The 24,200-nt window shown below is 44.1% G+C and overlaps 3 protein-coding genes across 4 annotated transcripts; 2 read left to right on the plus strand and 1 right to left on the minus strand.

Annotated features, from left to right (window-relative positions):
• The first annotated feature begins 383 nt into the window (after positions 1 to 383).
• LOC136957914 (ATP-dependent zinc metalloprotease YME1L1-like) lies at positions 384 to 10,001 on the plus strand. 2 transcript variants are annotated; one of them, XM_067252131.1, is made up of 18 exons: positions 384 to 569; positions 1,245 to 1,376; positions 2,381 to 2,546; positions 2,833 to 2,934; positions 3,043 to 3,152; positions 3,735 to 3,885; positions 4,180 to 4,287; positions 4,714 to 4,887; positions 5,082 to 5,234; positions 5,420 to 5,552; positions 5,785 to 5,847; positions 6,349 to 6,461; positions 6,707 to 6,862; positions 7,427 to 7,578; positions 7,704 to 7,830; positions 8,204 to 8,277; positions 8,920 to 9,006; positions 9,103 to 10,001. In XM_067252131.1, exons 1-18 carry the CDS (start codon positions 537 to 539, stop codon positions 9,244 to 9,246), a joined length of 2,178 nt encoding a protein of 725 aa, XP_067108232.1. In that variant the 5' UTR covers positions 384 to 536; the 3' UTR covers positions 9,247 to 10,001. The 2 variants fall into 2 exon arrangements, with proteins under 2 accessions (XP_067108232.1, XP_067108233.1); XM_067252132.1 differs by having other exon boundaries at positions 4,180 to 4,263.
• A 558-nt stretch (positions 10,002 to 10,559) lies between these two features.
• On the plus strand, positions 10,560 to 17,335 carry LOC136957980 (phenolphthiocerol synthesis polyketide synthase type I Pks15/1-like). Its single transcript, XM_067252198.1, has 6 exons — positions 10,560 to 10,617; positions 10,732 to 10,885; positions 10,976 to 11,136; positions 11,289 to 11,492; positions 11,563 to 11,744; positions 11,840 to 17,335. The coding sequence occupies exons 1-6, from the start codon at positions 10,560 to 10,562 to the stop codon at positions 17,333 to 17,335; spliced, it is 6,255 nt and encodes a 2,084-aa protein (XP_067108299.1).
• Positions 17,336 to 18,496: 1,161 nt separating this feature from the next.
• Positions 18,497 to 22,633, minus strand: LOC136957981 (patched domain-containing protein 3-like). The gene is made up of 4 exons (XM_067252199.1): positions 21,914 to 22,633; positions 20,890 to 21,011; positions 20,576 to 20,721; positions 18,497 to 20,463 (listed from the first exon to the last, which is right to left on the minus strand). Exons 1-4 carry the CDS (start codon positions 22,631 to 22,633, stop codon positions 18,497 to 18,499), a joined length of 2,955 nt encoding a protein of 984 aa, XP_067108300.1.
• Between the last annotated feature and the right edge of the window lie 1,567 nt (positions 22,634 to 24,200).

The following is a 24,200-nucleotide window of genomic DNA, read 5'->3' on the forward strand; positions in this document are numbered from 1 at the left end:
AATAATTCGACTAGCTCAATGTTAGGTAAATATGTTTTTGAATAACAATGATGTCAGAAACCTGAACATTACTTTGATCGTATATTGTTTGAAAAAAAAAATTTTCGGAACTATTTAATTGTACAATTGTGGTTGTCTGTGGTTGGTTGACTTTAAGTAGCTTTTTACACATTTCAGATGGTGTGAGTTATTTGTAAAACATTTAAACTTTGTTTTATTCATTGTAAACTGGCCTTACATTATAAGGTAGGTTAATATATTGTAATATTGTCAATATGGTTAAATCATTTTGAACCTGGCAACCACAAGGATACGTAAGCGATTAAACCGGTAGCAATAATTTCGTATCCTACGTCACTTTGTAGGCTTGTTGACCTTTCGTGAAGCCATTTTCGGGAAGAAGTTCGTGTTTAGTAACAAGAGAAAAACAAAAGGACAGTAGTCAGGAATTGGCACATTTAGTTACTTAGAGGGTCTGTTTTCACACACCAACCCCCTCTGAATAGCTTCCAATCTGATTACTGTTCGCTGGAATAATGTTTTCGCTCACGACAACGTTCCAGCCACAGGTACAGTAAAGGCCGGCCGGCAGGACACAATGTTCCAGTTACCGTTAGCTGGCTACAGTACTGTATTTTAGCTGATCACACTGATTTCAATTAGCCACTTAGATATTCTGACGTTGTCTCAACAACTCCAATGTTTCATATTATACTCATCTAGATAGCTACAATTATTGGTTCGCTTTAGGTGTCTGAATAATATTAGCAAAACTGTTTAGCTAATATTATTCAGGCAAGATTATTTTAGTAAAATAAATAACATATATTCTTGTTAACCCAGTTTGGCTAGCTAGCTTCTGTAGGTTATCTAGTTTGCCTAGCTACGTGGTGTGTTGGAAAGAAACTTTGGTTATGTAAGAGGTCATACGTTATGTATCAGATCTTAGCTATCGTATTGGCCTGTTGTGGTGGTGGTCCAAAACAATAACAATCCGTCCAATGCGCTATGTTGTGCCCGCTTGCTGCTTCCAGACTTTGAATAAATCAGAAGCCACTGATAGCAAAACTCTTACTACAATAGCGATTACTGTCCTTACGATTGCATCATATATGCGTTGACTAGTGTTTGCCTAGTATCTAGTGTTATCGATGTTTTAGTTTTTCAGTTTAGCATTTCTCTGTCATTTTCCCAAGTTACAGCCATGTTATGATTTATCTCTGTCTCCCAAATCTGCATCCTAGGTAACCGTTCCCCTTAGTCAACTTATCAATGCCTTCCATTCCTTGAAGAGCGCCGCTAGCTCTGGAGCCACAGCTTCTGTCCACAAGCCACAGAAAGACCTTAGTCAAGAGCAGGAGCAATTGTTCAAAGAGGTAAGATGACTTTAAACTAACTTTAGAGACATACTCATGGGACAGTAGTTCTTACTGAGTCATAACTGAACTAGCCGCAGTCACAATATAAATGCCTAAGTTCAGCTCTGTTTGTCTGACTAGCTGATGGTTTGGTCTGTCACTGAAACCATATTTACTGCAAGTGCAACTAACTTTACCTCTGATACAAGTACCCACGGTAGCCACTGGGCCACCAGCCTGTCTAGAATTGCATGCAACTTTGCTCAATAGCTTGCAACATTCAACCTGACACCTGAGACTGTGTCCACTTCTCAAATATTTGTTGTCATTGTTAAGATCACCACATCACTCATGGCCCATGAAGTTAAGATTGCAGGTAAAAAATAATCTCCATTCATTTCACTGTATGACCGCAAAGGTAATTCTAGCATTCATGTAACACCGTGTGTGCAATTACAGAATTACAGAACAGAAGTAATATGTAGAATACACACTATAGCAGCGCTGATGTGTAAAAAAGCCGTGCAGCTACAGCGGTTTACATTACATGTCAAGGGAGGTTGATACAGGGACAGTGATAACAGTCTGGAGCCACACGCTCAGAGTTCCATGAGCTCCAATATCTCTAGCACTAAACAACATGCAGACCTAGCACACTGTAGGCTTGGGATCTTTGTGTGACTGAGACAAAAGCCAGGCAATCGTCTCAGCTATTTCAGAGCCTCAGGATCGCAGTCAGTTGCACCTAAATCCAACACTTTTTTTTAAATAGCAGGTTGAGTGTCGTCATAAAGCATGGTGATTGGTCTCACTGGCCTTAGCGTTGAAAAAGGGCCTATAATGTGATGCTCTTTTAACACATTCTTGCAGCGGGTGTGTGTTCATCTAGCAGGCCCTTTTCATCCCAAGCGGCGTACCCTACAGGCGTTTGAAACTGGCGCCACTTGATCTGTAGTCAGATGCTCTAACCACTAAGCGATACCCCACGCGGTCCCAACTCTGTTGTCGTTGTGCGTGTGCAGCCCAGCGTAATCCCGCGGGACCTGGGTCTGTCGGAGCTGGGAGTGGGTCAGCTGGATGAGCTGGTCTGCAGGTTGCTGCCCTCTCTCAGGCCTGGGGAAGCTCCCCCCGCTTCAGCCTGGAGGACGTCTCATGTCTCCTCAGACTCCTTCTTCCACAACAAATATGGTGAGGGCCGTACCTTTTTTGTGGGGTTGGCGGGGGCTGGAATTGGAATGTTGCTATATCGAATTTGAATGTGTATCTGCCTTAGTACAGGGTTTTAAGTTGTAGAAACACCTGTACTTGCTTCTTAATTTGTCTGGTTTGCAAGTGTGGTGTGCACTGCAGTTACAAGTTGTTAGTTACCAGGCGAATGGAATAAGTATCCGTATGATCACTCTTTGCGTTAACGTCACCATGGATTGCCACGAGGATGGCTAATGTACATCGCAATGTGTACTTCCTTCTGTAGGATTTACACACGGCAGACTGGGAGTGTCTGCCCGGCCAATATTCCACAGACAGAACCGCAGCCCGTTACAAACTGTCATCTCAGAGCTCCAGTTCTCTCAAGGTGAGCAATGAAGCATATAAAAGGTCCCGTTGAGATGTCACAGCTCTACATGAAGTTTGACAATAGCTTATTTTGCCGATCTGTGTGATGCAATCCGCTCTACTGCAGTGTGGATCCAGAACCGGGGATTCAAGACTCGACGGACCAAAAGCAGTGGGATGGAGTCTGGTTACGAAGGGCCGGGAGAACCAGATGGCCACACTCCAACCTTCTTGAAGGTCAGCCCAGCAATGTGTCCCTCTACAGGCCGCATAACTTCCCTCCAAACCCCCAGCGGACAGGCTAGCAGTCAGTGTACCCTCTGTATCTGTTGATCTTGAACACACTTGTTTTATAAACATAAAAAAACGGTGATAGCCCACCGTATCTTAGGGCATTTGTAGCATAACGTGTTTTGAGAGTGTGCTTCATGGGGTAATTGTTTTCCTTTGCCTGGGGGGGGGGGGCTACACAGTTGGGAACGTGAGGAAAGGAAGGGAAAGTACTTTCTTTTTCAAGGCATCTTGCTATCTTCTTGTTACGTATGCAGTTGCTCTGTTGTACTATGCACGAGGCTGTTTTCAACAGTTTTTACCCGAAATGCTTTGACATTCGGCAAGGTACTTCACATTCAATGAGGCTTTGTTATGTCTTGTGACCTGACTGGTCCACATTAATCCCAAAGTTGTTTTTTTTTCTTCTTTCTTCAACCCCCTCCTTTTCTTTCTTTGTCACATAACATTACTCAATCACGCTTGCTCTCTGACATGGGCATACACACACACACACACATACACACACACACACACACATACACACAGGGTCTTCTCATGAGGGAAAAGGGAGCAGAGGCAGAAACTCTGGACCAGGTGATGAAGCAGAAGATCCTTCCAGACAACCAGCAAGATGCCTTCAAGACAGGCTTCACTGAAGGCTTCATGCGGTCTCAGGCTTTCACCCGGAAGACACAAGGCAATCACATTTCATCCCTTAAGCTGTTATAGCTCACTTCTATGACGAATGAAAGGGTCAACAAGTAAAAGCATGTTGTAGTCACAACATTGTAGCACTCAGGTTTTTAGTAGTAGCTTTCTTTCTTTTTTATCATGGTCTTCAAAGACATTGTAAATGCTGCCCTGTCATAAGTGGTTTTGTAATCGCTTTATAAAACCACTCGCAGTTCCCCCAAGATGCCACACGGTGGCGCTGCTGAGTTGAGTTTCCTCCCTGCCTGCCCCATGTGACTGGCCTGTCTTGTGTTGGCAGATTCTCTGAAGAGGACCAGGTTGATTCTGCTGGTCCTCCTCCTGGTGGGAGTCTACGGCCTGTCAAGATCCCCGTTTCTATCGGGTAAAGGCTCCTTTTCTGATACCGGTTTGTTGCTGTTTTCTATTCATTCTTATGCTCGCATGAATAACCCTACATTCACACCAGAGAAGGGAATGACTAGATCGATGAGTAGATATTTTGCCACAGTGGAAGGGTGGATACGCTATGACAGGACTTACTTTGTTCCACTCATGTAGACGAGGTTATTATGTGGATCCTTGTAGTGAATCTGTTGAAGTTAAATGGTTGTCTTGTTGTGCTAGTGAGTACTGTTGCTTGATTAAGAAGCGTGGGGGTCCATGTCATGGTTCGAGGGATATTGTATTGTTTAGGAGTGGTGTGGTGTGCAGTTCTTAACACAAGATGACATGTTTCTGAACATGTTAACCGACGCTAATGATGATTGGGACAGATGATTGTGTCCGTTTCCCAGTGTTTCTCGTCTGACTGCGTCACTGTGTGTTGCTGCAGTGAGGTTCCGCGCTACGTCCGGGCTGGACTCTGCCGTGGACCCCGTCCAGATGAAGAACGTTACGTTCGACCACGTCAAAGGAGTGGAGGAGGCCAAGAACGAACTCCAGGATGTGGTCGAGTTTCTCAGGAACCCCCAGAAGTTCACTGTTCTGGGAGGAAAGCTACCAAAAGGTAGCTCCAGCTTGAACCACATTCATTTTTGTCTATCTATTTCACCGCCGTTCATTTTCTCTGTTTAAGTGAATAAAAAGCATATCCTCGCTCTCATATTGTAGACCGTTTTTTCATCCATAGGAAGAATGTCCAACCATTCACCTTAATGGGTTGGTAAAGTGTTGACTGGTGTGCCGCCTGTCCCTGGTCAGGTATCCTGCTGGTGGGCCCCCCAGGCACGGGGAAGACCCTCCTGGCTCGTGCTGTGGCCGGGGAGGCCGACGTGCCCTTCTACTACGCCTCCGGCTCCGAGTTCGACGAGATGTTCGTGGGCGTTGGAGCCAGTCGCATCAGGAACCTCTTCAGTGAGTTCCAGCATCAAACCTACCCTGGGGGGGGGGGGGGTTGTTTGCTTGTTCTGTAAAAGGAACCGTACATTTTAACCTGTATGGCTCTCGCTTATCCACTCCTCAATTCGGGTCTGTGAAAGGGGAAACTTTGAGCGATAACGTAACCTGCAGCCTTGTCTCTCCTTCTGTTTGGCTTGAAGAGGAGGCCAAAGCCAGCGCCCCCTGTGTGATCTTCATAGACGAGCTGGACAGTGTGGGGGGGAAGAGGATCGAGTCTCCCATGCACCCCTACTCCAGACAGACCATCAACCAGCTGCTGGCAGAGATGGACGGGTGCGTCCGTCCGGTGCCTGAGAACAAATGATAATCTGTTGGCTTGTATTTGTCAAGCCTTGCAATTCATTCAAATGTTATTTTTATAGCCCTTTTTTACAAGCAGTCACAGAGGGCGTCAGATACGCTCGTAAAACTACACCTAAACACTCAGAAAGTTGTAAAAACATGAAATGCACAATGTTTTTCTTGGATCGTGTGGCCTTGTCGTAAACATTGGAATACTTCGCAGGTTCAAACCAAACGAAGGGGTCATCGTCATCGGAGCCACCAACTTCGCCGAGGCTTTGGACAAGTGCGTTTACAGTTTGAAACTACACTTTCTTTCACTCCAAATCCGACGTGAGGCTTTGTCCTCCGGTTGGGATAGACTTGACGGGTTGCCAAGTCTTAAAGGTTCAAAAGGTTATTCTCACTCGCTTTAAGTATGTACGATTTCATCAGCTCAGCTTGAGCAGAACTGCTCATTGCATGTCTAGCTCCTCGTGGTCATTCCGAAATGTATAATGACCATTCAGGCATGCAGCTAGTCAGTGGTAGATGTAAAGGGGAACTGTGTTGGTACACAAGGTTACGCACTGATCCACTTCTGTGTGAAAGCGACTGAGATCTCTTTTCCACGTGAGGTTCTAGTTACGAAGTTTGAACGGTGGTGCAGGTGACCATGGTGACAGCTCTTCAGGTTGTTAACAACTCTCTGTCTCTCTCTCTCTCTCTCTCTCCACCCTTCTTCCTCTCTCCCTCGCTCGGCCTCCTCTCTCTCTCTCGCCCTCCCTTCCCTCTCTGTGGTTGTCAGTGCTCTGGTCAGGCCTGGCAGGTTTGACATGCAGGTGACTGTGCCCCGCCCTGACGTGAAGGGACGCACGGAGATCCTCAACTGGTACCTGACCAAGATCAAAGTGGATCCTGGTAGGTAACCTCCAATCACAGAGCCCGGTCACCGGAACCCCCATACCCGATACTTCCCAAAAAAACGTTTGATGTGCAGCACAGTTCAGCAGAGTGTAAACCGATACGTGAAAACGCTTCCTCGCGGGGTTAAACTGGAGCAAGCCGAAGCTGCACGGACACCTGATCCTGGGGTCTTACCGAGAGAGCCCTCAGTGGTGGGCCGTGACGTCGCTCACAGGCGGCCCCTCTGTTTTGTGCTTCAGCGGTGGAGGCGGAGATCATCGCCCGGGGCACGGTGGGGTTCTCGGGGGCAGAGCTGGAGAACCTGGTGAACCAGGCGGCGCTGAAGGCAGCCGTGGACGGCAAGGACTTGGTCACCATGAAGGAACTGGAGTTCGCCAAGGACAAGATCCTCATGGGTTAGAGTGGTCTCTCGCATGCGCACACACGCACTCACACCCTTATACTCACACACACATTCACAGACTCACACACTGACGCACACACACACACCAATACACACAGACTCACTCTGACACACACACAGACTCACTCCCACACACTCACACACACACAGACTCTCACACTCTGCCTAAGCTCTATCTGCAGAACATGCGCGATGGATTAACGACAGGGTATAACTTTTTAATTCACATCAGACAGGGAGACTGTCAGATCAGTGCATGTCTGCTTTGCAGGTAATTATCCCAGAATACTTTTGGTGGTCTTAGATTTATACCAGGGCACACTTTTTCCAGGCAGAACTAATGATGGCTGGATGAATCAGATAATTGTTTGACCTCCTCCTAGGAGCTATAATTTGGAACTGTCATTCAATTGGGAATCAGAATTTTTTTAGGGTGCAGTGAAATAAATAAAAAATTGTGGTCCTCATCTAGACTGTAACAGTAACACAATATCCAGGATTCTCAGTGGGATATTTCATACGGAGACTTAACATGGTTGTCTTTTACATGCGCCAGGTCCTGAGCGAAGGAGTGTGGAGATCGATAAGAAGAACAAGACCATCACAGCCTACCACGAGTCCGGCCACGCCATCGTGGCGTACTACACCAAGGACGCCATGCCCATCAACAAGGCCACCATCATGCCCCGAGGACCCACGCTGGGACATGTGAGAAGTCCCCCGCCTTCACAGCCCTTCTGTCCCGTGTCTTAACAACAAGGCCCACTCATCCACTGTTGTCTTATCTCTCTCACCCTCTCTCTCTGTCTCTCCCTCCTTCCATCCCTCCTCAGGTGTCCATGCTCCCGGAGAACGACCGCTGGAGCGAGACGCGAGCGCAGCTCCTCGCCCAGATGGACGTCAGCATGGGCGGCCGCGTGGCCGAGGAGCTCATCTTCGGAGACGACTACATCACCACGGGTGAGGAGACTGGGCCAGTGGGAAGACGGGGCCAGTGGGAAGGCTGGGCCAATAGGAAGACTGGGCCAGTGGGAAGGCTGGGCCAGTGGGAAGACTGGGCCAATGGGAAGGCTGGGCCAGTGGGAAGACGACCGTGTTGATCGCGTATTGTGATGAGGGTGCTGCTCCGTGGTAGAGAATTTGACTGTAGATCAGGGATCGCAAGTTCAAATCCTCCCCCCCTGCACTGGGTGTCGCTTTGGCATAAAAGCATCTGCTAAATGAATGTTTCATTTATGTTGTCTATTTTTTTAATGCTGTGAAGGAATATCACGTTTTGGTCAGCAGCATCGTTCAACGCGTTGAACCTCAAACTTTCTCTTTTGCATCGTAGGAGCTTCAAGCGACTTTGACGGAGCAACCAGAATTGCTAAAATGATGGTGACCAGATTTGGAATGAGTGACAAGGTATGACTTCCTCCTTTTGGATGTTGCAAAAATGTTGGATTTTAAATGTGTCAATACGACCAGGGATGAGGTTTAATGTGCAACAAGTGCGATGGCTTTACCCTGGTGACCCATGACACAAAGCTAGCGTTTGCTGCAGAGCAGAAATTCCATTCTCAGGCTTTTCCATGTGGTTGGAGGGATCTCATGGCCAGCTTGTGTTTGAGCCACCACATTCCAGACTTCCTCCACCTTAATTTCTCCCTCTGCCCTGAATTCAGACTCAACCCTGACATATCTGCTCTCCCAAGTGTCCTGACATTTGCCGCTACATGGACAGCACACAGTCTTATTTATTGATATCAAATTGATATCATAGATAGTAAATTGATAAACAAGCACGTTAATCAGCTCCTTCTCCAGGGTCATTTTACCATAATGCCCTCTCTAACTTGTACAGTTAGCAAAGTTGTTGATATTTAACCCATACTGTCATTCATAGGACCATGTTTATGTTGAGATGAGATGTTTTGGCTCGATGCACTTTTCTTTCGTTTGCTTCTAATCTGGCAACCCAGGCACTCTTGGACTGCTCTGAGCTGCTGTTGTGTAAGAGGTCCGGTGTGTCTCTAAACCTCACTGTTTGTGTTCTGCCTCTTTCAGCTTGGGGTCATGACCTACGCTGACCTGACCAAACAGAGTCCCGAGACGCAGGCCGCCATCGAACAGGAAGTCAGGGTCCTTCTTAAGGTAGCCCCGCTCCCCCATCTCTCTCAAGATTTCTTTCAATCTCAAGATCATCTAAACCAAATTGTCCAAATGTTTTATTCCTCTGTCTCTGAACAGGACTCGTATGAGCGTGCTAAAAACATCCTGAAGACCTACAGTGACGAGCACAAGAAGCTAGCCAACGCGCTGCTGACTTATGAAACATTAGACGCCAAAGAGATCAAGCTGGTTGTGGAGGGCAAGGCTCTGGACCCTAGATGAGTCAGTGGCTGATAGGGACTCTCAGACAGACGTGGTCTGCTGGAAATACCAACCTATGGAAAGGCTTTGTAGATCACAGATTATTATTTTGTTGTCATACTCCCCCTTTTACACAAAATGCAAATGAATTTGTGTTTTTACCCACATCTTTCCTATTGGATGCCATTTAAGAGACTGCACAAATGCATGGGAAAACGAAATGAGCATAAGCCATCATGGCTTCTGCAGCGCAATGTCAAATTTGTTTTCTGTAACAGTTCTGTAAATAAAATCTCCTATATTTGGTATGTTATCAAAGTTATGAGGAAAAACAGTTTGATGAAACTCATTTCTGGCCCTAGTATTTGATGAATGATGAATTGCTTCATAGTTGTTTTTTCTGATGGATGAAATCCTCAGTATTTTATCGTAGGTGTACAAAAAAATGAATTAAGAACCGTACAACCTTAATGTACATTTAGAATGTAACTACAGAATGGCTGTATTCATGTTCTGTCCCCAGTCCGATTCATATGTGAATTGTGGAGATCTGCAGAACATTCAGCTCAGACTTATTATTCGTTTTCATTTACAGTTTTTATTTATTAATGTGCTCAAAGTGTGCTGATTTTCCAATAGAAGAAGACCTTCACATATTCTAAGTTGAAGTGGAAATGTATATACCGTACTGACATTGTGTGTAAGGAAACTGAATACCATGATTTGATCTGTTTCTCTATTGGAAAGAGGCTCAAATAAAACGTATTTAAAAGTGACTTTGTTTTAATTGACATGTATGTTGTATGACCGTATCATGTAGACTGAGTGTGCATGTAACCTCAGAAAGAACAATGGCCACCGATCAATTGTGATCTAAAGAGACAATGACCCCTCCACTGACCGTTGTGTCCAGTTTCACAACGGTAATAGAGGGAAATAGACATAAGGATCCATTGTGTCTTCAAAGGAACCATACCCTGTTGTTAAGGTTAATTGCATGGACATTTAAACCTGCCATTAGCTGAGTTAGGCAATTGATCGTGTGGCTCTCAAAGAACTGGCTATTGTTTATGAATCTGCCCCTCCTTTGTTTTCAAGAGTCTCATAGAGATCTGTAGAGAGGTTTGGATTTATAAAGAGGAGCTCTCGTCACCACAGGCACAAGAAGAGACCAAATCCTGGGCTCTTATCAGGAACGACGGAAAATATACAGAAGACATTTTCCTTCAGATAATTTGTCCTACCGGAGATTAAAAGCAAGAAGTTTAACTTTTTAAAGAGCATGTGGAAGTCAATTTAGATTTCCGCACTTTTGTAAAGTTTGAGGAAAAGAAATGGATGGTACAAATGAAGATATTGCCATTGTTGGAATTGGATGCAATTTCCCTGGTGGTAAGAATGCATGACAAGGAGATATTTGGTGGTAGATAATTGCTGTTTGAATGTAAATGCAAAAAAGTAAATGTTAAAAGTAAAAATGCACAAAATGTTTTCCTTTTGTTTTAGGGGAGGGGCTTGATTCTTTCTGGAACGTTCTGTTGGAAGGAAGGAACTGTGCTGTTGACATCCCAGACGAGAGGTTTGACAGCACGTACTGGTATGATCCTGATCACAGCAAACCTGGGAAAACACAGACAACCAAAGCCGCTCTCATAGACGGGTAAGACTATAAAAGTCCCGCTTTGGAGAATAGCTCAGTGAAACTGACCCTTGAGAAATGGTCTAATGAATTTGAATCTCAATCTATCAGGTTCAATGAGTTTGATCACAAGTTCTTTGGCATCTCGGAAGCTGAAGCAAACTTCATGGACCCGCAGCACAAACTGTTGCTCCAATGTGCATACAGAGCACTCGAGGATGCTGGGATACCAATGGAGAAAATCAGTGGCACCAGAACAGGGGTTTATATAGGTACTTGTTATTTTATACATTACCTAACAATTGTTAGAACAATATAAACAATTGAACTCCAGTGATTGCTATATCAAGAAACAAAAACAATCGGATTATTTCTCAAAACGGAATATGTAAATCAATAAAATGACATCCATATGTCCCTACAGGTCTGATGAACAGGGATTATGAAACCCTGTTGAACAACAGTCCTGGCACCATCACCCATTACAATGGCACAGGCACAGCTATGAGTGTGGCAGCCAACAGGATATCCTTCGTTTTCAATCTCACTGGCCCATCGTTTGCTATTGATAGTGCCTGTTCCTCATCTCTTGTGGCTCTGCATTCAGCCTGCCTGGCAATAAAACAAGGTACAATACATCTGACTATTTGTCAATCAGCAGAAAATGTTGCTAGCGTTTAAATCATTTCCAATCTCAGGTGACTGTGAGATGGCTCTGTGCGGGGGCGTCAGCTGTATTCTGGAGCCCAGAGTCTTTGTCGCTCTCAGCAAAGCAAAGATGATCTCACCTGATGGCACCAGCAAACCTTTCTCCAGCAGAGCAGATGGCTATGGCAGAGGAGAGGGGTGTGGGATTGTTTTACTGAAGCCTCTGAAAAATGTAAGTGTCCATTCCACTGTCTATTTAAGATGCAAACCTTTTGAAATGTCACTGCAATACTGACCCTTAATATTGTAATACTCTTCCATGAACAGGCACTGAGGGACTTTGATAAAGTGTGGGGCATCATCAGCAGAACTGCCGTCAACCAAGATGGCCGCTCGGTCACTCCAATCACCAAGCCATCCATGGTCCAACAGGAGGCGCTGCTGCGCACAATCTACTCTGCGTCTGACCTGTCCAATGTCCAGTACATCGAGGCACATGGGACTGGAACCCCAGTTGGGGACCCTATAGAGGCAGGGAGCATCTCCAAAGTCATCGCCACAGCCAGACCTCCTGGCTCAGACACACTCCGCATCGGCTCTGTGAAAGGCAACATCGGCCACACAGAATCTGCAGCCGGAGTCGCAGGGCTGATCAAGGTACTTTTGATGATGAAGAATGAAACCATAGTACCTTCTGTCTTCTATTCCGAGGACAGTGCTAGTATCGACGCCAAAGATCTCAACATACGCATCACCACCACAGCTGAGAAGTGGGAAGTGACAGGTTCCACTGACAGACTGGCAGGTGTCAACAGCTTTGGGTTTGGAGGCACAAACGCACATGCTGTGGTGAAAGAGTACAGGCAGGTTACGGTCCCTAGGCTAACCACTCATTCTTGCCGAAACGTGTTTGTGTTGTCTGCAGCCTCGGAAAAGTCCTTAGTGATGTGTATGAACGACACGCGTCAGAGACTGAACAGAAACAAAACGACTGACATACAAGCGTTAGCCTTTAGCTCAGCGTGTCGCAGGAGCCTTTTGAGACACAAGTACAGGAAAGCATTCCTCACACACTCCGTCTCCGACTTAGAGAACCAACTGAAGTCTTTCAACAACAAGAAGGTTGAGCAGTCCAAGTCAGACATTAGATTGGTTTTCGTGTTCTGTGGAAACGGGGTCACTTACAGGGGCATGTGCAAGCAGCTTCTCAATGAGGAGCCTGTTTTCAGAGACAAGGTCCGAGAAATCGAGAATGTTTTCCTCAACTACAGAAGTACTAGGATCGTACAAAAGATAGCAGAGGGTTATGACAACGATGATTATACCAAGCCGGAGGTTGTCCAGCCTCTGCTCTTCGCCGTTCAGGTTGGCATCGTCAGTCTCCTGAAGCACTGGGGCGTCCAACCTGATGCTGTTCTTGGGCACTCTGTTGGAGAGGTTGCTGCCGCCCACTGTTCTGGCCTCTTGTCTCTTGAGGATGCTGTGAAGGTGATTTATCACCGCAGTACTCTGCAGAGCAAAGTCACTGGAGGGAAAATGCTTGTGGTCAGCAACGTTGCCGTGTCGGACATCTTGAATGTCCTCCCAGTTTACTCTGGGAAGATTTGCGTCGCTGCTTATAACAGTCCGCTGTCCTGCACTCTCTCAGGAGATGCAGATGCTATCAACAGTCTCCGTCAGAAGCTGGAAACTCTCTTCACAGGCAAAAACCTGTTTCTTCATGTACTAGATGTACCTGCTGCATACCACAGCCATATGATGGAGCCCATTGTGGACCAAGTAAACGACAGTATTGGCTCTTTGACTGCAAACAAGATGGAGTGTGAACTGTTTTCGACAGTGACGGGTGAAATGTGTTCTGATGGAGATTTCATCACAGGGAGATACTGGGCACAGAATATCAGAGAACCAGTTTCTTTCGAACAAACGCTCAGAGCAGCAACCAAAGACCACCAGGCAAAGAAGAGTATTGTCTTTGTGGAGATAGGTCCTCGAAGGGCTCTCCAAAGGAACGTTCAAGAGACTTTAGGAAACAACATCAAAGTTTTCTCCTCTGCGCAGCCAGAGAAAGATCACGAGACAATACTGGAAACAGTCTCCAAACTGTTTGAGCTGGGAATAGGGATCAACTGGCACCAGTTCTATGCAGGGTGTGAGACACTACCAACATCCTTCCCAAGGTACCAATTTGATAATCATAGAAATGAGGTGTGTTTTGAGGCTGTAAGACAAGGAAATGAGATGGCTGCTTCGTCTAACCATCCCCTGATTTCCAAATCAAAGCACGACAACAAGGAGCACAAATGCATCATCTCATCCCACACCATGCCGTATCTCTGGGAGCACAAGAACAATGGTGTTTCCATTGTTCCAGGGGCTTTGTATGTGGAACTGGCCTATGCCTCAATCATGTCTAGTTCAAGGCCAAAGATGCCTATTTCCTCAATCGAGCTCAGTGTCACTTTTCAAAGTTTGTTTACTCTCAGTACAAACTCTCATCACATGAAGGTAATACTGGAGCATGCTGGGAATGACACCATGTTTAAGATACAGTCTTCCACAGCAACACATGCATCGGGCACAATGACCATTCAAAACGGTCAAACATTGATTGAAGAACAAACCCTTTGCCTTGATGCCATCTTTGATAGATGCCCATCAGTTAGAAAGGGGGATGAGATGTACTCCATCCTCAACCACGCAGGCTTCGAGTATGGTCCTGTTTTCCGACAGCTAGATGAAGTATACTTCGGAGATGAATTCAAGGAGGCTGTGTCTGTCATTAGAGTCCCAGGTGAATTGTTGAACCAGCTTTATGAGTACTTTCTACATCCTGTAGTGTTGGATTATTTCCTCCAAATGACTGCTGTGGTTGCTATTGGAGGATTAAGTGTGAGGCCAGGATTGCCATCTGGGATTGGCAGTGTGGTGATCTTTAGACCCCTGCAAGAGGAGATGGTTCTGTATTTGAGAGCTACCAAAATGATGTCAGACCACATAGATGTTTGTGGGTGCTTTTCTTCTAAAGAAGGACATGTTTTAGTAGAGCTCAAACAAGTTCGGATTTTCTTTTTGGGTGATTGCTCTCAAGTGGCCGAGTCTTTCTTCTTTCACACTGAACTTCACCATCATCCACCAACGTCCATTTCCGACGATTTCCTTTTAAGCTGCCGACCAAAGGCGTTAGTTTTTGAGGATACACTAGGAATTACTAAAGCATTGAGACCATTTCTAAACCAGGAATCAACATATTTCTCTAACAGGGAACTTTGGTTGTGCTCACAACTTACAGATTTGGTGTCTCAATCTCTTCATGGTGATTCTTGCTTTGAGGAGGTCCTTTTTGTTTGGGGAATCGAAGATCTCAGTCATCTGACAACCGAGAAGGCGTTAGATAGCTTGGTGGACTGCTGTGAACACTTTCGCCAGATTGTGGTAGCTTTAAAAGACACCAAACGCTCCTGTAACATCCGAGTCATAACCTACCGATCGGCGGAGAAGACGGTGGATCATGTCAGCTGTGGGTTTGTGCTTTCTGGGATGACGAGAGCGTGTGCAGCTGAGATGCCAGGACTCTCGTTTCAGTTGATTGACCTGGCCTCAGTGACATGTGAAGATATCCAGGCCCTGGTTCAGGTCATACACACCTGCAGGGATCCAGAGGTCATGATCGACAGAGGTCAGATAAGTTCAACAACGATCGTGCGCACGCCCTTAACAGGCATCGTCTGCCCAGAACAGCGTGTCCGCTGTTGGGATTTTGAGCAATTCGTTCTTCAAACCAGTGAGCCTTATCGAGTAGATAACTTGTCTGCTGTGACCTGTGACAAAACGGGTACCCTTCTACAGGACAAATCTGTTGAGATTCAGCTCCTACAAATGTGTGTTCATTCTTCAGACTACTACCCTGTGACTGTTTCAGACATGAACTTTGGCCAGACACTCTACTGGAACAAACATTCTTCTCTGACACACAATGTCCTGGCTCTAGACTTCGGCGGTATTGTCACGGCTATAGGGAAGGGTGTGAGTAAACTGAAAGTGGGCGATCATGTTGCCTCTTGTTATCCTGTGACAGCCACTTCCAAGATAGTAGTTCCCGAGGCGGCATGCTACAACACAAAGATGCTTTCGTTTCTGAGGGATATTCCGTGCTTGTCCTACTTTGTGCTGGCATGGGAGATCATGCACAGATTGTTGCCCAAGGTAAAGAAACCGAGAGCATTGGCCATCGTCTCCTCAACTCCTAATTCGGCTCTGATGATGGTTTTAAGCCAGACGGCAAACAGGTCAGGATGGAAAACAATCCTTCTGTCTCAGTTTAGTGAAGAGCTCCTGAACAGCGACCACAATTACATGTTTGTGGTTCTGCCTCCGGTTGATCTGTCCCCACTAGTGAGAATAGGATGCAGTGCAATGTTGAAACAGGTTGTTGTCATTTGTGATAACCACATGTCGGCAAACATCGCCGCACCAGAGAGTGAACATGTACACATTCAAAGATGTCATGTGTCAAGTGTTTTCCAGAGAGCAAACCTGAAGACACAGAAAGTGAAGATAAGCCAATGGCTGCAGTCACTTCATTTAGATAGTTTATCTCTGTCCCTGCAAAGCACCGCCTTTCAATCGACTGGACAGAGAGTGGCCCAGACCACAACTGAAACACAGTCCTACTTCAGCGTAAGCACTATACCTCAAGTCGTTTTGGGGAATAGGGAAGTATCTGAAAATACAGAATGCAATATCCCTTTGATAAAGAGGCCAAGGTCCCTCTTCAAGCACAGTTGTGTGTATATTGTTACAGGAGGGCTTTCAGGGTTAGGCTTTGAGACGGTCAAGTTCATTGCTCACAGGGGAGGTGACTGCATCGTCACGCTCTCCAGGAGAACTCCATCTGCCGAGACACAGGGAGAGATGGACACTCTCCAGAAGACGTGCAAGGTGTCGATTCTGAACGTTCAATGCGACGTTTCAATGCCCTGTCAGGTTGTGAAGGCCGTCACGAGGATTGGACAACGGTTTCCCTCTTGTCCAATCAAAGGAGTGTTTCACAGTGCAGCCGTGTTGCAGGATGCTCTGATTGAAAGCCTCGACCGTTCGTCCTTCCGGAACGTCCTGTGCCCCAAAGTGAGTGGGGCATTGAATCTTCACTATGTGACCCTGCACAACAAACTCGACTTCTTTGTGTGTTACTCGTCCATCTCCTCCTTCATTGGGAATACCTCGCAGTCTAACTACGCTGCAGCGAACGCGTTCTTGGACACATTCTGTCACTACCGAAGAAACCTTGGACTCGCTGGTCAGTCCATCAACTGGGGTCCCTTAAACCTCGGTCTCTTGTTGAACAAAAACCATTTCCAGAGGTTTCTAGAGGCAAAGGGGATGATGACTATGGATGTGTGTGAAGCCCATGAGGCACTGGAAAAGTGTTTGTTGTTGAACAACCCACAGCAAGCCATCTGCAAGTTCCACTTCAGAAATTTGAGCAATCATGTCCTCTCCCAAAACGCATCCCTCAAAACGCGACTGTCAGGTTTGGTTGAAAGAGAACTTCAGAACACAACCGTGACAGAATCTAGGGTTCAGCAACCGTCCTCCACACCAGAGAGTGTCAGGACTCTGATCAGTGAGATAAGCAACATCAGCGTGGAAGAACTAAAAGACGACGCCAGACTGTGTGAACTCGGGATTGACTCAATGTTGGCCATGACTCTGCAGAATCAAATTTTTCAAGAGACTGGTGTGAACGTTCCTCTGGTTCATTTACTAGATCCTAACAGCACACTGGCCACGCTCGACACAATTCTAAGGGAGGCTAAGTAGGGAGGCAGCATTTAACACATTAAACAGATATTTCAGATATTTCAAATAATCTATCATCATCATTCGTCATTTTTTTTATTGTTCATAGTGTCATAAGTACAATCTATTGGTGAAATGTTGTTGTTTTCAGTGGGGATACACTGTTACAAAAAGCCTAGTGTATAACTTTGCAATGAACAGTCTGATTAAGTATCTTATTATTGTGTTGAATTATGTACATTGTCAAATAATAAAATCAAACATTCTGTCAGCAGCTGTTTTGCATTCTCTTTTATTGTCAGTTTGTGTTTTTCACATTCAGACAATTACAGAAAACCTTCTGAACAGACAGAAAAATATAAACAGTCAGTGGCACATTTGATTAGATATGAACGTTCAGACACATCACTTAAAATGCCACGGCATTTCACAACAAATTAGTACATATAACTGTGAAACATTAGATCTACATGAAAATGAATACAACATTTTAACTAATCACAAACGCAAAAGAAGTTAATACTGTATTTATGGAAACCCTACAGAGTAGCATAGTACATTCAAAACAAATATGAAACAAGTAATATTACTTGTATGAAACAACAAATATTCACTGTCTGTCTGTACTGTATGCTGTGCAGCTACACTGCCACCTTGTGGTACACAACCAGAACATCCATGAAGAAAACGGATAATGGCCACACGTGTATTACTGTAAATGTTATTATATATTCAGTCACTTGTATGCATCTCTATTCTAGTCATTTGAATTTAATACTTATACTTATTATGTTTTGGTTCAGAGATCTTTGTTAAAGTGTCAAAAGGGATGAAATGAACTAAATGTGTAGTCAAGTGTAGGTAAAATTGTACACTCAACTAATAAAGAATATCGGCATATTGATATGCTCTTGGCAGTGTTGCAGAAAACAAGAATTCACCTTGATGCCTGAAATTGAGTAAACTAATTCCTTAAGTTAAAAAACATGTATTCCAACAGAACTATGACTTAAAAAGAAAAATCCACTATCATATACAGTATGTTACATTAACATCAGTGAAGTCTAAATGAGGGTGTCATCTAGATGGCTCAAACCAACTGCTTAATCATTGATGACATGACCAAATGAATAACAACACACCTCATGTAAACAAACGCACCAAAGTTAAACACGGATAGGGTCACGGACATCTCAGGGAATTCAAGCAATTAGATTCAGAATCAGAGCAACTGAGTTCTGGGATGTTACTCTCTTGCGGTATTGTCTTGTTGTTCACCATCAAACCACATTCAGTGTTTTGGTTCCAGTTGACGGAGAGTTCAGTGCTATTACCGGCAGCGTACATCTGAACTTTGTAAGTCTCGCTGTCAACGGTGAACATGGGGACCGTACTAATCATGCACATCTGACCACTTAGAGTCTGATGTGTGTTGACATTTAGAGTCCACACCGAGGGGCAACTCTGCGTTTCACAGATCTGGTGGTTGTCTGGCGTGAACGAGCAATTATCGTAGATTGTCTTGTCTTGCTCTATAGGTTTCTCTTGTTTGTTTTTGGACCGGAAGTTTCCAGTGTCTTGATTTTCAGCCGCTGTTTTCTCCTGGGTGCTCACCTTGCTTGAACTCCCACTACAGATGTCAAAGAAGGTCAAAAACACAGGGATGAACATGATGCCGTGAAACAAACCAAAAAAGATTACCAGAAACATAATCTTGAAGAATGTTCTGAATATGTAGTTTTTGGAGGCGGACAACACCACCACCCCCAGGATGGTGGACACAGCACCCTGGAGTATGGGGTAACCCAGATGAAAAAGAGCTTCCACAGCCTTCTCATTTGCACTCGGCTTATTGCTTGAAACGAAGGCGTAGGAGATGTGCGCGGAGAAGTCCACAGAGAATCCAATGCAAACGACCAGGATGATCATCGATATGGTATCTAAATTGACATCCCAGAGAGCCATGAAACCAGTGACGCCCGCTATGACCGAGGCAATAGAGAACGTCACCCAGAGGCAGCACAGAGGGTTTGGTATGAGTAGAAGAGAGATCAGCAACATGACAGCAGTGGTTACTCCGATGTTTTGGATGGTGTTACTTACTATGACAGCATATTGATCATGGTAAATAAAAGCAGGATGGTACACCAGTAAAGGAACATGACATCTTTTGGCAGTGTCCCGTAGGTTGTTTAACATGTTCATTTCATCGATAGCAGTCGAAATATTAACAGTCTGGATGAAGAAACGAGAAGCATGAATTGAATTGTTGGTGAAGTTTACGTCTTGCTTAAAATCAGAATAGAATTTGAGAAAAGACCCCAGATTTCTTTTAAAAACATGTTCAACGCTTAGATTGAGATTGGTGTGGTATCCGTAGTGTTTATAGGATTTAAGCCAGGATGTGAAGATATCCTTCTCGATGAAGGACAGGTTTTTAAAGTCCTCCACACACATTTCAAGATCAGACCTGTTCTTCTCATCCCAGTAGGGAAATTCCCCCCGTACAACAACCATAATATTTGGACCGTATTCAGAGAAATATGCTTTTTCATCATCGTAATACTTCACCACGTACGAATCATCGGCAGCCAGATTTCGAAGATCAATTCCCTCCTGGATCTGGAAGCATCCATAAACACTAATGATCAGATAAACGGCATACAGCAGGATCACACACACCTTGGTCCCAGACCTGGTGAGAAAAGGGCCGTAGTACTTCTTAAAGAAGTGATTCATAGGCTGCACTTCCTCGCTGCCTGTTTGGGGGTCATAGGCTCCTCCCACACAGCACAAGCCGTACCATTTGGAGCGACCGATGGGACAATCCCCTGGAACTTCCTTGCAGGTCAGCCAATGTTTGTTGCCGTTTTCTCGCCTTCCGTTGAGAACCAGGAAGGCTCCGAAGAAGGTGATGCTGTAGATGTAGCAGAACAGAATAGACGTACTGGTGTACAGACAGAAAGACTGCACAGAGCGGAAGGGCGTCATGAGTCCGATGTAGAAAGCCAACACGTCGGTCAGAGTGGTGATGGTGATAGAAATGGCCGCTTCTTTATAGGTGTCTGCAAGACGGTCTTCCACCCTGTCATGGACATTGGTCTGCTGCCAGCAGGATATGAGAATGAACATGTCATCAACGCCAATACCTGCAGCGATGGAGGACAGTTGACAGATGTATTAGAATAGGGACACAGTTGAAGAAGCAAACCCAAAATGTTTGAAATGTTGACCGGTTCATTCATTTGGTCATTTCCATACCCAATATCAAGAAGGGTGAGTTTGCCACTGTCATTACAAAGGGTACTCCGATGTGAAGCATCATCCCGAAGGCGGACAGGACAGCCAAACCTGCAGAGAACACCCCGAAGGTGGCCACCCATACTTTGTTCCTCACACAATCAAACCTGTGGATAGAAAAAAAACATTACACACCGGTCAGACCACAGACCTGATACCAAAAACAAATATTTTTCAACACTTTAACTTTGGGTTATGGAAAATTTTGCTAATTAAATGAATTTTCATTGTCATTGCTCTTGTAAATCAAAATGGCTGACTGGTTTAATGCTTACCTTAAGCAGGATAGGATGGAAAAAGCTATAGCGATGACATATGTAATGGAAAATAGAGGAATAACATCCTTTGTGTTGGCCTCAAATTCCACCTGCCTGGACAGGGATGTAGAGTGTGTAACCTAGGAGAGATGACGTGCAAAATCAGTCTGAGAAAAATCAACGTGAGCATCTTTTACACACGTAAATACCCCTTATGACACGACACTCACAACCCACACCTGGGATGCTTCCACAATGGTCACAAGACTATCTGACTGAATTCAAATATGGGCATAAGCTCAAAGAACTGCTACTGTATGTATGCGTCATAATTATTGTCTGTTAGACACGCACGTGTAATGAATGGTTTTAAGAATGTTTATACCCCCTCAAAGTGACGTTTTTGAAATCAATTCTTGATTCATAAAGAAACAACAAATATAAATAACTGTTAAAAGTGTCTCAATCCATTCAACAGACATTTCAGATGTGGCACTTTGCTTGTTCATGACCCATCCCCATCCTTGGCATCCCTGCCCACCTCTTATGTACAGCCAAGATCTCCATCCTCCTTGCTGAGGGGTGAACAATGGATGTTGACTTAAAACTCGGCCCCCTTAAATGAATCGCACAAGAGCTACAGACCTCCAGGTTCTGGGTGTAGCTTAAAGACAAAGATGACAACTACAGAGCTATTCAGTGAGTGATTAACTGTGCTTCACAGCTCATGGACCTGTGTCATCACCTCCTTAACAGTGTCCAGCACACAGATTTGTGTGTGTTTGAGTGGTTAGGGTCATCATATTGTGGAGCTGACCTGATTTTACCTCAGACTAAGTATCTACTTGTAAAAGCACTAGAGCAAAGAAATATCTGTTTTATAGTTCATATACATATATATAATATACGATATAAGATGATAATGATCTAAGAGTTTTGATGAATATTATCAACTACCATGCTATCAGATGATAAATGTTAAACTAATATGTATTTATAATACATTACTTTACAGTGTCTTTAAAAAAACAATTAAACTTACCTTGATGAATTTCAGTGAAACGTTTGAGGGGAAAATCCTGAGGAACTCGTTTAGCCACAAGTCGGTTGAAGAGCGGTTACCTTCTTTAAGAAAATACAAAAGCCTTATTGCTTTAGCGCTTTTTATAACTGACGAGCTTAAACTGAGTCCACCAACAGAATATCCCAGAAAAATATGTGTAAAACCAAAGCGGAAAAAGGGAAATGTGAGTTCAGTCTCCTCAATTTTGCTCCCATAATGATTTACAATATCTAGGATCTTATTTGGGATACATTTATCGTATTTCCTGGCACATAGTGCTTCAAATGTAAGCTGTTCATGACCATTAGAAATATAAATTTCTTTGACTTTCTTGTCTAAACTTAGTATTTCTTGAATAGCGGCGTCTGTGAAAATATGGGGAGCTTTAGAAACCGCTATGAAGGACGCATAAATTCCATCTGTATACAGTCTCTGGTTAGAAAACACAGAATTGTTCAGTGGAAAGTTCTCTTGCACAAAACGCCTCTCAAGTTTTGCAGGTCCGTTAGTTGGCGTAAATTGGTCCTCAATGTCATTGGCCTCCCGGTCCTCGAGGAAGTAAAATCCAGATCCAAGTGCAGTGGACAGGACGAGAGGTCCGATGAAGAACCACCATGGGTGCAATCCAACGAACCGGCCGAACTTCTTATATCCAATGGAGAAAGGCTTCTCAACGCAGTCTGTGCGGCATCCAGCCATATTCACCGGCATTTTGGACAGAGATGGGAGAAAAAAGTTTCAGTTGATTACCTTGTTGATGATGAATTGCCCAGCGAAACAACTTGGCTACGGCCTGTCTTTTGATATTAATGTGATATTAGGCAGGTCAACGTTCCCCCGACGAACACTTTAATTTGACTTGGCTTGAATACTTAGGCTATTGCATACGGGTATTAACATTTTCTGACGCACTTGACTAGGAAAGTAGCCCTCGAGCGACCACTCTTGGGATCTAATAAAAGTGGTCTTAGTAGCCGTGACCTGTTGGCGTGTAGTAGGTTAACTAAGGAATTGTAGGCTACAGAATAGACTGTGGGTAACTGGTTCATACTGTCATAGTTGCTGCTGGACAGTAGCCATATCATAAACTATACTCATCATCAATAAATAGACATAGCGTATACTGCAGGTATCCTCGTCACTACCACACCATGCATAAATAAGAACTGAGAAGTCCATTGTTTTGACAATTTCAACTTTTCAATCATCAATTAGGCCTGACTATTATGTTTTTTCCCCCAGTTATAATTTATTTAGGCCTACTCACGGTTGGGCATCGTCGATGTGTTTTCTCTTCCTCAAGTCAACGCTTATGATGAGGAGAGAACACAGGGTTGGGACTGACAAAATTATCAATGCGAGCATTAATGAGCACGGCAGCCCATTCATAGCAACAAAGTATGTGATCCAATTATGACGGTAAAATGAAGATCGGAGGCCAATAATTATCTTCAACAATTTTGCAATGCATTCCCAGGATCTCCCGGGGAGATCTGCTTCAACAGTGTACACATTAACTTTTATTGAAAATTGTATGCAAACAAAGATCGGCCTTTAATTACATATTGAAGCTCCTGGGTAGGCTACACCGAGTAAATTCTTGACACAAGGCAAACACAACATCAACGTTTTGAATGTCCTTTATTTTAATTTATTTCATAGTGACTAGTTTAAAGGAATGTGACTATGTAAGCTATACACCAATGTTCATCTGCGTATTGAAAACATTTTCAAACAATAAAGCATATGCATTGCATTATAAATGTCATTACATGTGTAAGAGAATTTAATCAACTTTGGACTTCACAACATTACAGAATAAAGAATAACAGTTGCATTAAATTAGTAATCACATACAATAATGCTATCATGATTTAGAAAATCCTGATTGTACACAATTGACAGTACCTATACCTTTGGCTTCTAATTTTATGATGCCTGAATATCATCAAATTCCTGCTGGGATGCATTTTGCACATCCAGTGACATGCTCTTGATAATATGATCTTTATCAAGTAACAATATTATTAAGTTTCAGTTTAGTTTTAGTTTTGGGATTAATTTGTTTCAGTTTGAACAAAAAATAAGTGTTCATGATATGCATTTGTTCTTTTCATCATTTCATCATTTTCCGTTTTAGTAAAATCTCCGTTCACAATTTTTTTTTTCATTTCCTTTTTGATATCAGTTTCAGTTTATGATTATAACCGTGCCAAGTAGAATATATTTTTCTTGATAAAACGATTGTTTTCTGCAATGAACTAAT

The sequence above is a fragment of the Osmerus mordax genome, chromosome 15 (assembly GCF_038355195.1).
Source record: "Osmerus mordax isolate fOsmMor3 chromosome 15, fOsmMor3.pri, whole genome shotgun sequence".
NCBI lineage: Eukaryota > Metazoa > Chordata > Actinopteri > Osmeriformes > Osmeridae > Osmerus > Osmerus mordax.